A 12,236-nucleotide genomic window follows, 5' to 3' on the forward strand; every position below is an offset into this window, starting at 1 on the left:
TTAAATGAGCATTGACTTAATCAATAAATAATCAGAATACTGTTTTTGGTCAGGGTCACATCCAGGGCTAAGCACTTTATAGTAAATTTTGCAACAAATAAACTACAAGCTAGAGAACAGAATTCCTTTCCTCTCCTGAACCATCTGTTCGTCTCTTAATAAACTTTTCTGCAGTTATTGGTTTCTATGCATGACTCCTCAGAAGACTATGAACTCCTCAAGGATAGTAAGTATATCTCATATATCTATGTAAACAAGTGTTCCATCATTAAGCTGGTCTTTCAATAACAGAAAGGTATGTGGTAGAGGACTTTGGACATAGAGAAAACAGGCTTCCAATTCTTGCTGTATATGATGTAGGTCATGTTATTTAAATTCTCTGCACTTTAGTTTCCTAATCTGTAAAATGGGAATAATGCTATCTGGTACCTGGCACTGAACTGTAGTCAATAAACAATAAATGCTTATTAATTTAATTATCATATACTGTTGGGAACTGCCCTGACTGGTTGCAGAAGCTGTAACCCCCCATGGCTAAGGCTGAGTAAGAGACCTTAGGGCCATAAGCCACTGAGGAGACAAAGTTTATCTCCCTGGCAGGGGCGCCACCTCTGCCTCTTTTACTTCACCCTGCTTGGCCCCGGGAGGATGACTGGTTAGCCAATGACCAGTAAAGATTCCTCAAGGGAGGGATGACCTAAGACAGGCATGGTCACAAAGGGACCCTCAGGGAAGGACTTGGGGGGCTATAGAAAAAGGGGTGATGGACCCAGGCCCCTCCATTTTGACACAGCCTGAGTCCTCATTCTGTCTGGAAGAAGTCTCCTAATCTCTTGGCTGCCTTACTTCCCCTGCCTGGCTTAAGCCTGAAACAATGCCTGAGTTGGGTGTGGCCCTGCTGGAAAGGGCCCCAGGGGCAATCAAGCCTAAGAAAGAATATATAAAATCCTATGAAACCTGCTTTGCTAAAAATGCCCTCAATTTTCTGATAAGAGTCTAAGCACAAAATGAGTTGTTTCCCAAAGTTTTATAGCCATTTAGCTAACTGACCCTGACTCAGAATAGGCCCTCATAGTTCTTTATACGTTATCTATTGTTTGATCCTTATTGCCTGACAATGACTGATGAGCTTTACCTGTATTCCTGTGCAAATTGAACTCAATAAAAGCTCATTGAGGAACAGGATCCTGGCCTTTCTCCTCTGAGAGGCTGGCCACCTTTCCTCCCTAAGCAGATCATGTCTTGGTAGACTTATTCTCATCTATGGAGGACGGGGGGCGGGGGGGGGGGGGGGGCGGCTGCTGGACAAGGCTCCCGCACAATATAAATATAATTGGAATATAAAAATATAAATAATAGGAATAAAGTGCTCGGTGTACTTGTGAGTGGGTGGGATGGTCAACTGAGTCTACTACAGAGTGGGTAGAACAAAGATAACTGGTCTTATGGAGATGAGCTCAGTGACCTTGGCCTCATTAAATACACCACACTCATAACCAGCTAGGCTAGGCAGCTAACAGAAATGCATCAGCTGACCAAAACAGTAAACATTACTGTAGAAAATAAAACTAGCAAATGCTTAACTATCACTTTCCACACAATTGAAATGCAGGGGAAATAATGTATTTCATATAGCTGTTGTAAGAAAATGTGGGTGGAAGAATAATATTAGGTAACTACCTAGGAACAAAAGGGATCAAAAATTATCGAGACAGACAGAACCTCCAAGTTCAACAAATCTGGATGGATATCAGTTTGGCAGGTAACACTTCTAAATATTTGTTTTATTGCTCTCAACAAGAGATTATAATCCTGAGTCAATAGAAATGGTTAGATAAACTAAAACCAGGTTAATTAAAAAAACAAAAAAAAGTACAGGCTCATCTAAACTATTATAAAATTTACCTGTATAAATTAAAAATTATAAAATCATCAGAGTACAGTCCAAAATGCCTGCCCCCACCACCATCTGACCTCCAAATCTGACTCTCTCTGGCCATCAACTTTCTGAGAACAGAAAAACAACCTGCCATTCCCCTCTTCTGTAGACCCTACATTCTCCACTTCCTCAGCGCTTAGAAAAGTTGTGGAAGTTTGGCTTATTTAAGTTCTTATAAGTGTTATAAAAAAAAAAGGTAATATACAATTCTTTGAAAAACTGAATAGGCAGCCTCTATCTTTTCATAATTAACACAAATCTTTATCAAGCAACTACTAAGGCACTACATATAATGCCTAACTTTACAACTAGGCTAACGCATTGTTAGAGGGCCATTACTCTAAAACTCCTAAAACAAAGAAAGGAAAGAGCATCAAAAGCAACTGAAGAAAGAACCAAGTCCTTTGGCATCCCTGGAAAGTAATTCTAATGTATTATATCAAAAAAGGGTGTTTGTTATAAATTGGGTTTATTCACTTAGACAGGCATACTTCATTTTACTTCTCTTCACTATATTGTGCTGTTTTAGATATTGCATTTTTTACAAATTGAAGGCAAGACCCTCCACCAGCAGAAAATGACTGACTTTACTTGTGGTGGCCTGGAAAGGAACCCACCGTATCTCTGAGGTAGGCCTGTAAATCGTGGTTTATGATTATTATTTCTAAATCATTTCCTCCTCTTTCTTCCTGCCTTTAAAAATCCTGAAAGTGTCTCTGCTGCCTCCCATATTCTTTCATTACAAAGAATATGGTAAACCAGAAGTCACAGCCAGCCCCCAAACTACAACCACAAAAGATACAAACTGCAGGGAATTTCTGAGGTTAGCAGATGCAAAACTCTGGGTTTTTCTTCAAAGAAAACAGACCTCAGACAGAAAGCATAAAATATCCTGAACAGTCACACAAACAAGGGAGCTTCACAGAAACAAAGCCTTAGTAACTATTTGTTCTTAGAAAAACATTTCCATAACTGATAAGGGTGGGGAGACAGGAAAAAATATATATATAATAACAACCAGCCTCAACTACAATTCAGAAAACAAGCAACCTGACTCCTCTCCTGGAAAAGCTCCTCTACTGCTACTGGGTTGGAGATAATGAAAGAGGCCACACCACAGCTCTGCTATTCAATGATTAAGCCATGACTTTAGTTTTCCCAAATCTATAATTTAAAAATAATCTCATCAGGCCCTGGCTGGCATAGCCCAGTGGATTGAGCTCGGGCTGTGAACCAAAGTGTCACAGGTTTGATTCCCAGCCAGGGCACACGCCTGGGTTGCAGGCCATGACCCCCAGCAACCACACATTGATGTTTCTCTCTGTCTCTCTTTCTCCCTCCCTTTCCTCTCTAAAAATAAATAAATAAAATCTAAAAATATATAAATAAAAATAAAAATAGCACAATATTTAAAAAAAATAATAATATCATCAAAGATGAGATGGCAGGTAAAAGGCCTGGTTTCTAACTTGCGGGGTGACACTGGACAAAAAATTGTGTTAATATTTCAAGTAGGGCTGAAAAAATTTTAACTTTAAAAATACACTGCAAACCTATAAAGTAATTTATAAATATTAATCATTACCATCTGTCAAAAGTGGTGGCTGAAATATCTCTGATTTCTGGTTCTGTGGCCAATATAAATGAGTGCACACTTTTATTATGTTTTGCCAACTGGGAATGGTTTAGAAATCAGGCAATCCCCACACTCACTGAAGAATGAAGCTTAACAAGAGGAACTTCCACATACCTTCTCCCTGCTTAGGACTCTCAGCACCCCATGAAAACATTTTAGACTAACCCAGCTAGTTCAGCCCATACAAAAAAACCACAGATGGCCTGGCAAACTTTTGACCTAACCTACCCATCACACTAATGAACAAACAAAAGTTACTAACCTGGCTCTCACTAAGACAGATCCCATGGATGACAAACAAGCAAATATCCTAAATATAATATCTGAGAAACTCAAAGGTCTGCTGGGGATGTCCAACTCACGGCCCGCAGCCCGCATCCAGCCCAGGATGGCAATGAATGCCCAACATAAAATCATAAGTTTACTCAAAACCTTTTTTTTTTTTTGCTCATCAGTTTCCATTAGTGTTTGTGTATTTATTTTTTAAAGACTTTATTTATTTCTTTTTAAACAGAGGAGCAGGGAGAGAGGGACAGAAGCATCTATGTGTGGTTGCCTCTCACATGCCCCCTACTGGGGACCTGGCCAGCAACCCAGGCATGTGCCCTGACTGGGAATCAAACCAGTGACCACTTGGGTCACAGACTGGGTTTGTGTATTTAATGTGTGGCCCAAGACAACTCTTCTTCCCGTGTGGCCCAGAGATGCCAAAAAGTTGGACACTCCTGGAACCATACCTCATCCCATCTTACTTCCTGGAATTATACCTGATCCCTTGGAAGCATACTCTAAACAGTTTGAGAGCAGGTACATAATCTCATTTTCCATCCTGACAGGACTTGGCCACTCAAACCCAATCAAGGGTTCTATACACTCTGAACCAAAACTGGCCATCACAGAACATCTGGAACACAGACATTTTTAGCCAAGATCTGCTTAATAACTTTTTAAGAAGTAAATCTAAAAATCTGGCAATGATAAGATATGTGTAATCGCTGAATTCCATAAGTGATCAGCTTCTAAAAGGCAAGGCTTTCGCCCTGACTTGTGTCGCTCAGTAAATTGGGCATCATACCACAAAGCAAAAGGTCACCGGTTCAGTTCCTGGTCAGGACACATGCCCAGGATGTGGGCCAGGTACCTGGTTAGGGGCTTGTGAGAGCCAACTGACCTGATAGATGTTTCTCCCCCTCTCTTTCTCATCCGTTCCCTCTCTCAAAAAATAAATAAAATCTTTAAAAGGCAAGGCCTTCTCTTTCACTGGATCCTGTGCTATATCCTATGCTATATCCAACCTAAAATAGATCAAGTATAGGTACCTTCATGTGTATTTGGATTCCTGAGAGACCTCTAAAACCACTTGATAGTAATTCAAACCCAGACATGGCAAGACGAATTGAAGAGCTGAGCCAAGTTCAAATACACCTTCCACAGGAATTAGCCCAAAACAAGCTTATAATGGCTGCTGCCAAAGGAGGCCTTAGGCAAATAAAACTTTATTTTTAATCTAGGAAGGAAGGAAGGGCTGAGCAGAGTTTAAAAGAATTTGGTTTAACCACCAAACACTGACTCAGGATTTCCTCCTAAGAAGAGAGGAGCAGGGCCTCAGGGTCATTAAAGTAAGATGTGATCCTCCCTACCTGAGGGAGTGTGAGGTGGGGTTCTTCTATGTTTAAGAATATAAAAGGCTCTGCAACTAAATTTAGCAATGTAATTTTAAACTGCCTCGGGCTGCTCTGTAATTGTTTCTGTATGTTGGTCTCTTGACTTCTTCCTTACTACCTTATAAAAGGGATGCACAGCACCTAACTTAGAAATTCTCCCTCCCGCCACCCCAAGCAACCTTTACCTCTGAAAATATCACACAAGGCTGAGGTAAGCTACCAGTCCCTACTCTGGATATTTCATGTAAATAGAATGACTTTGACTTTTACTTCACCTAGGAAAAAGTCTGGACATCAGAGATGAGATACCTTTTCCCTTGACGGTGTGGCTCAGTTTGTTGTAGCATAAGCCAGTGCACCAAAAAGTCAAGAGTATGATTCCTGGTCAGGGCACATGCTTAGGTTGCTGGTTCAATCACAAGTTGGGGCACATATGAGAGGCATCCAATTGGTGTTTCTCTCTCACATTGATCTTTCTTTCTTTCTCTCTCTCTCTCTCTCTCTCCACCCCCTCCATTCTCTCCAAAATCAATACATATTTTTTTTAATTTTTAAGTATTTAAAAAAATTAAGTTTAGCTCATGATGACTCCCTGTTTGAAATTTGCTCATCATTTTTTTTTTTCTTTTCTTTTCTTCATTGATTCCAGAGATGGGAAGAGAGAGAGAGGGAGAGAAACATGAATCGGTTGACTCTTGCACATGTGACTGGGAACAAAACCCACAACCCAGACCTGTGCCCTGACCAGGAATCCAACTAGTAACCTTTGGTTTGCAGAACCAACTGAGCCACACCAGCCAGGGCTCATCAAACTTTATCATCACCCATCTCTGGTGATGAAAAAAAAACAGCCTTTTTTCTTTTAAATAAGTCATCTTTAGCATCAAGAGTATGCAAATCAAAACCACAATGAGGTGTTCTCCCTCTCAGGGCATGCTCTCCCCTTTCCCTTTCCCTTCTCCTTTCCCCTAGGTACTTTATCTTTGCATTTCTCTCTCCTCAACTCCAAGGGCCCTTCTTCTGCCCCTGTAACTTGTTTCCTGAGCCTACACAGCCCAGCTGGCTCAATTCTACTACCTCTGTAATTTTCTAAATAAACTCTCTCTTATAATTTGAAAAACACACACACACAGACAGTGGGACACCACTTCATACTTGCCAGGATGCCTATATTCCAAGGTGTTGGTGAGAATGTGGAAAAAGTGTAATCTTCATATGCTGCTAGTGGGAATGTAAACTGATGCAGCTGTTTTGAAAAACAGTCTGGCAATTTCTCAAAAGGTTAAGCATGGAGTTGCCATATGATCTAGCAATACCACTCCAAGAGAAATAGAAACATATGTCCATATAAAAAACATACACAAATATTTGCAGCAGCATTATTCACGCTATTAAATGAAGTAACAGCCCTGGCCTGTGTAGCTCAGTGGATTGACAGCAGGCCTGCAAACCAAAGGGCCGCTGGTTCGATTCCCAGTCAGAACACATGCCTGGGTTGCAGGCCACATCCCCAGTAGGGGGCACTCGAGAGGCACACACTAATGTTTCTTTCCCTCTCTTTCTCCCTCCCTTCCTTTCTCTAAATAAAATAAGGAAAAATCTTAAAAAAAAAAAAAAAAAGCATGCTGATACATGCTACAACATGGAGAAACCCTGAAAACATGCTAAATGAAAAGAAGCCAATTACAAAAGACCATGTATTATACGATTCTATTTACATGAAATACCCAGAATAGGCAAATCTATGAAGATCAAAAGGAGATTCATGGTAGCCTAGGTCTGGAGGTTAGGGAACTGGAAGGAAATGCGGAGTGACTGCTAATGAGCATGGGTTTTGGAGACAGAGTGATGAATATGGTATATTCTAAAATCAATTGTAATGATGATCGCACAACTCCGTAAATATACTAAAAACCACGGAGTTTTTAGTATATTCACTTATTTTAGTATATTCACGTATTTGAAGTTGTACACTTCAAATACGTGAATTGCTGTATTTTGCTGTGTATAATGTGCATTTTTTGCCCACATTTTTGAGGGAAAATAGGGATGCACATTGTACCTGGGTAGTGCCTGAAATACCATGTATATGTTCTTGTGTTCTGTAATTATCCATCACATAAAATTTCTTGTACCATAGTATGCTCAAAAGTAAGTCCTAAAATTCCTTTATAATACAAAAAAAAAAATAAATATCTAAATATAAACAAAAAATTGAATTAAAAAATTTAAATGAAAGATTTTTTTGCTGAAAGTTTGGGCCAAAAACATGGGTGCTCATTATACATGGCAAAACATGGTACTTGGTATGTGGATTTTAACTCAATAAGGTTATTTGTATGTACAGAGAAAGAGGACATACAAGTGATAAAGAAAATGGAGCAAAATGTTAACAATCAGTGAATCTGGAAAAAGGACATAGTGAAGTTCTTTGTATTATTCACGTCAATGTGCAGTGTGAAATTACATTAGAAAAAGCTAAAAAAGAGATATACTTCGTGACAATCACACACAGTATTCTTCAACATGAAACAGAAACTGCATTAGAAAAAACTAACATGATGTCTGCTCCTGCCCTTGCCAAATATTTTACTTGCCTCCCTTACTCTTCAGATCACTGCAAAGCACGCAAAGAAAGCATCATCACACAAGTAGCAGAAAAGTAAGAAGAGCAAGGGAGACAAATATTTTTTAACTTTCTCAGGGCCTCAGTTTCCTCATCTATAAAATCAAAAGGCTACATAATCTCTAAGAATGCTTACTGATATTCCACAATTCTGACATTCTAACTTCAGTGAGCAATACGGTCAAAGGGGAGTATGATCTGACAGGTCCTCTGGCTTTTCTGGACAGTGGGCACTTTCTCTCTTCTAAATGTGACATTAAGAGATGATTTCAGTGTATTCTCAGCGTTCTAAGTAGACCACACAGGGAACTAGCTAGTCTCCCATCTATCTATGTCTCCAACCCCTTCTCTTCAATTCCTAGCAATGTCCTGTATCAGAGCCTGGGAAAACTGGAGTAGTTTGCAAATGCACAAACCTAAGACACTTATGTCTCAATGCTGGGGGCACATCAGTTCAGGGGAATTTAAAGATTCCAAGATAAAAAATAGGTCACATGCATTCTGGAATCTTAAGGTTCAGGCAAAGACAGAGAAAGTAAACAGGAATCCCACCTCATGGCAAGCCTTCTCCTGCAGTCACCCGGTGATGACCATAAGAAGAAAAAAGGAAAATACAGATGTCCAGGAAACCCACCCATCAAAGGGGTAGAAAAAGGGACTGGACTCTACTACGATCTGCCTCCCCACTTAGGGTGGGCAGACAATAATGAAAACGTAAACCAAAAGCATTTCTTCTAGATTTGCTTATCAACCTGACAGGCTCAAAAAGCTAACAAGCAAATACAATTTTTTAAAGTTGGCTAGACTTGTGCTTCACTCCCAGATTACCTTCCTCTCCTTCCAACCCAAAGTACTTCTTCAACCAACCTGAAAACAAAATAATGTCCGCACCTCTCTCAGTTCCTTGCACAACAAATAACTACGTAGCTTGCATAAATGCTTAAGTCTGCAAGAAAAGGGAAGGAGGTGACAGGGAGAGACTCCTATAAAACCCAATGATCTTAGTCTATATTCAACACAGCAACTATATGCTTGCAACCAGACAATGAATCTTTTTTTTATTATTTTTTTTAATTTTACTGATTCTAGAGAGAAAGGAAGGGAGAGAGAAAGACAAGGAGAGAAACACCCATATGAGAGAGAAACACAGATTCTGCACATACCCTGACTGGGGACCAAGCCCGAAACCCAGGCATGTGCCATGATCTGGGCACAATCAGATACGCGATCTTTTGGTTTGCAGGATGACACCCAACCAACTGAGCCACAGCAGCCAGGGCACAACCAGACAATGAATCTTAATCCTTCTCCACAAAACCAGACGGAATACTGAGCATCTCTGATTTGTTTATTCTGGATTCACTTTTTAAGTACACAGAAGCTACCTGATACATATAACCTAATCTGTTAGGAGAGAATATAGACTCATGTCTCAGTAATTCCCTAAAGCACCTGGGTGCAATTCACAATTTCCTGTCATTTCACTATGACATCACCGATTTGGAAGCTATAAAGCAGGCTGAGCAGAGAAAATGTACCATTTAGCATCTCAAGACTGACCCCAATAGAGCTGCTTGTATTCTGTTTTGTTTTATTCAAAGATTTCCTCCAGATTCCCCTACTAATCCACCAGAAATGAAATAAAGGAAAAAAAGAAATCCTTCAATCAGTGCCTATTCTAACAAAGGCTACATATTAAATAAATGGTGCTCTCATTCCACTATTACAACCACATTTTAAAAGATAGGAAGAATACCCTTTATATATTTTATACAACTCATCCCCCTTTCTTTATCCTCCCAATAAGCTTTCATAGGAATATAATTTTAACTCACTGAAAAGTCAGATAATTAACAGATATTTACTTACAGAGAATTAACATTGATGAAGATGTACTTAATGGGATGCTTTTTATTTATTTATTTTTTTATTGATGATTTATCTAACTTGCTTCCAGTCACAGAAATATTCAATAGCAAAGGGGAATGTTTATTATTTGCAAGCCGTTTGATTATTTTCTAAAATCAAATGTCTATATAAAGTTTTTTCTTTTTCTTTTTTCAAATGTCTATATAATTTAATAGACACTCAAAAATTAAACAATCAAAATAACACTGGTTTATTCCACCACCTTCAAGTTTCTTTTACTGGAAAGAACTATGTTATTTTTAGTCTTTCTCAACATGTTAGTGTTTTCTAAAGATTCAGCCAAGCAATGAGATGCATTTTAGCATCACGAGAGGAGCGCTGGACCAAAAGCCAGGCAATTAACAGGACAACGTCCCTACTGACCTTCCTAAGCTTCCTTTTCCTCTTTGAAGTCCCTTCCAGCTCCAATACCAAATTCCAACAACTACACCATGGAGTCACAAACTCAGTAAATATGAAACAGATGACAAATTAACCTCTGTATCCTAAGAATTTGAAGACAATAAGGTGAACTTGAAATGATAAAACTACCCCAACAAATGATCTAGTAGTAACTGCATTACTGCTTCATGATTTTTTTCTTCACCTGTATTAATTTCAGAAAATGGTTTATTTGTTCTGACCTTTTAAAGGTCATCGATTTACCATGTTTTTAAAAAGCCAGTCCATTTTTGTCATTTGAAGTATGCACCTAATTCTTTTTTCATAACACTGGAATTTTTCTGGTGACAAAAACAGACCTGCGTATCTTCTCTGAAACAAAGTAAAATTAGTCAACAAAAGAATCACTTTCAGGAGAGAAACTTTACTGTGAATACATCATGCCATAAGACTAAAAAGAATATCTATCCCCCATCAATTCAAGATGACACAACAAACTTCCATCCACATGAAACCTGCAAACTGGAAACTCCAGACAAAAACTTTTTCAAGACTGTAGTAATTCAAAGGTTCCAGTGACCCGTGCGGTGGAATTCATGGGGATTTTACAATACAATTCTGACACCCTTCCGCAATTAATGCCAAATCTGATACGAGCCCCATCTTTTCTTCCCCACCACTTCCCCTTTGAAAGATGACTTCAGAAGCATCACCATGCAACCCAGGCTCTCCAACTAGGTTGCTGCCCTTTTCTTCACAAATGAAGCTGGCCTCATAAAGGACATAAATTACTTTTCATAAAAAGGGCCCCGGGGTACAAGTCCTTTCTAGAACTAAGGGAGTTCTCACTGTTCTGGGTGTGACCCAAGAATACTTGATCACATCCTATTAACCCAGAGGACCCGGCACAAGGCGAGTTAGAACAGTTTTGAGGAACTGTTATCACAGGCTTCTTGAGAAGCCAGATAAACTAATCAAGTTTTGTTTTGCTTTTTTTTTTTTAAGTCTGGGTGGAACTTACTTTCTCTCTGGGACGTGAGATGCCTCCCTAACGGGGATTCGAGAACAGGCTTCCCTTTAATTTATACTAAGTCACTCACCCTTCACCAGACTGAGAACACACACCCTTGCCCTCTTCCTGGTCAGTGCCGACGTGGCCAGAGCAGCGGGGTGCAGAGATCATTTGGACCCCTCAAGGTTCAGAGCCCCTCATCCCAATCTACCCTCCTCCAGCACCAAGCTCCTTTCCCGGGCGCCCGCCCTGGGTCCTTCCAAACTATCCTTGCCCAGCTCCTGGGACAAAGCGGGGTGAAGGGAGTTTCCTCGGGGAAAGAGGAGGGGGCGGAGTGGGGGGAGAGGGCCCCAGCCTGAGCGGGCGCAGGGAAACGGCCCTCGCTCCGCGCGCACTTACCCGACAGCTCGTCCGGCTCCAGCCCGGTCTCGGTGTCCAGCCCGCAGATGACAAAGTAGTCGGCGAAGCGACTGGGCGACGAGCCCCCTCCGCCACCGCCGCCGCCGCTCATGGCGCCGGGGCCGAGCCGGGCCGTGCGGAGCGCGGAACCCCCGCACCCAGGCGCCCGCCCGGCCTCAAGCCGCCCCTCCTGCCGCTACCGCCGCCGCTACCGCGGCTCGGGCCGCCGCCCCCGGCCCTGGCCCGGTCCCCGCGGCCGCTGCGGCTGCCGTGACAGGGCAGGGGGGCACCGGGCCGCCCCGCGCCGCATCCTGAACGCCTTCCCCTCCGCGCTTCCGCCGCTACTGCCAAACTAGAGCGCTGCGGCCAGAGCAAGATAGGAGGAAAGCGGAGAGCTCGACAGAGAGCTCGGCAGAGAGCTCCGAGAGCCCTCACCGCGGACCCCTCCCGCCGCGCCTGCGCAGGCCCTGTCTGGTAGGGGGCGGGCGCCTGGCGAAAAGATGACGTGATGCTCCTCGAACCCCGCGGGCCGCAGCGTCCACCGCGGTTGCCGCTGCGCAGCCAGCCACTAACTTGTCGCCCGCAACCTCCACTCCCTCGGGGCTGTAACTCCTTTGAGAGGTTTGAGAAGATGCGGGATGAGTGAGCGC

General features: G+C 41.8%; 1 protein-coding gene across 4 annotated transcripts in view; it reads right to left on the bottom strand.

Moving 5' to 3' along the window:
* The window catches only part of DENND5A (DENN domain containing 5A), a 95,494-nt gene extending 83,476 nt beyond the window's left edge, over positions 1 to 12,018 (bottom strand). For 2 of the 4 annotated variants that reach the window (XM_028514393.2, XM_028514392.2), the window contains exon 1: positions 11,587 to 12,015. In XM_028514393.2, the coding sequence (XP_028370194.1) occupies positions 11,587 to 11,698 (112 nt within the window). In that variant the 5' untranslated portion in view covers positions 11,699 to 12,015. Of the gene's footprint in view, positions 1 to 11,586 lie in introns of all 4 variants that reach the window. The other 2 variants (XM_028514394.2, XM_036028997.1) reach the window with 2 other exon arrangements.
* Positions 12,019 to 12,236: the final 218 nt, after the last annotated feature.

The sequence above is a fragment of the Phyllostomus discolor genome, chromosome 6 (assembly GCF_004126475.2).
Source record: "Phyllostomus discolor isolate MPI-MPIP mPhyDis1 chromosome 6, mPhyDis1.pri.v3, whole genome shotgun sequence".
Classification (NCBI taxonomy): domain Eukaryota; kingdom Metazoa; phylum Chordata; class Mammalia; order Chiroptera; family Phyllostomidae; genus Phyllostomus; species Phyllostomus discolor.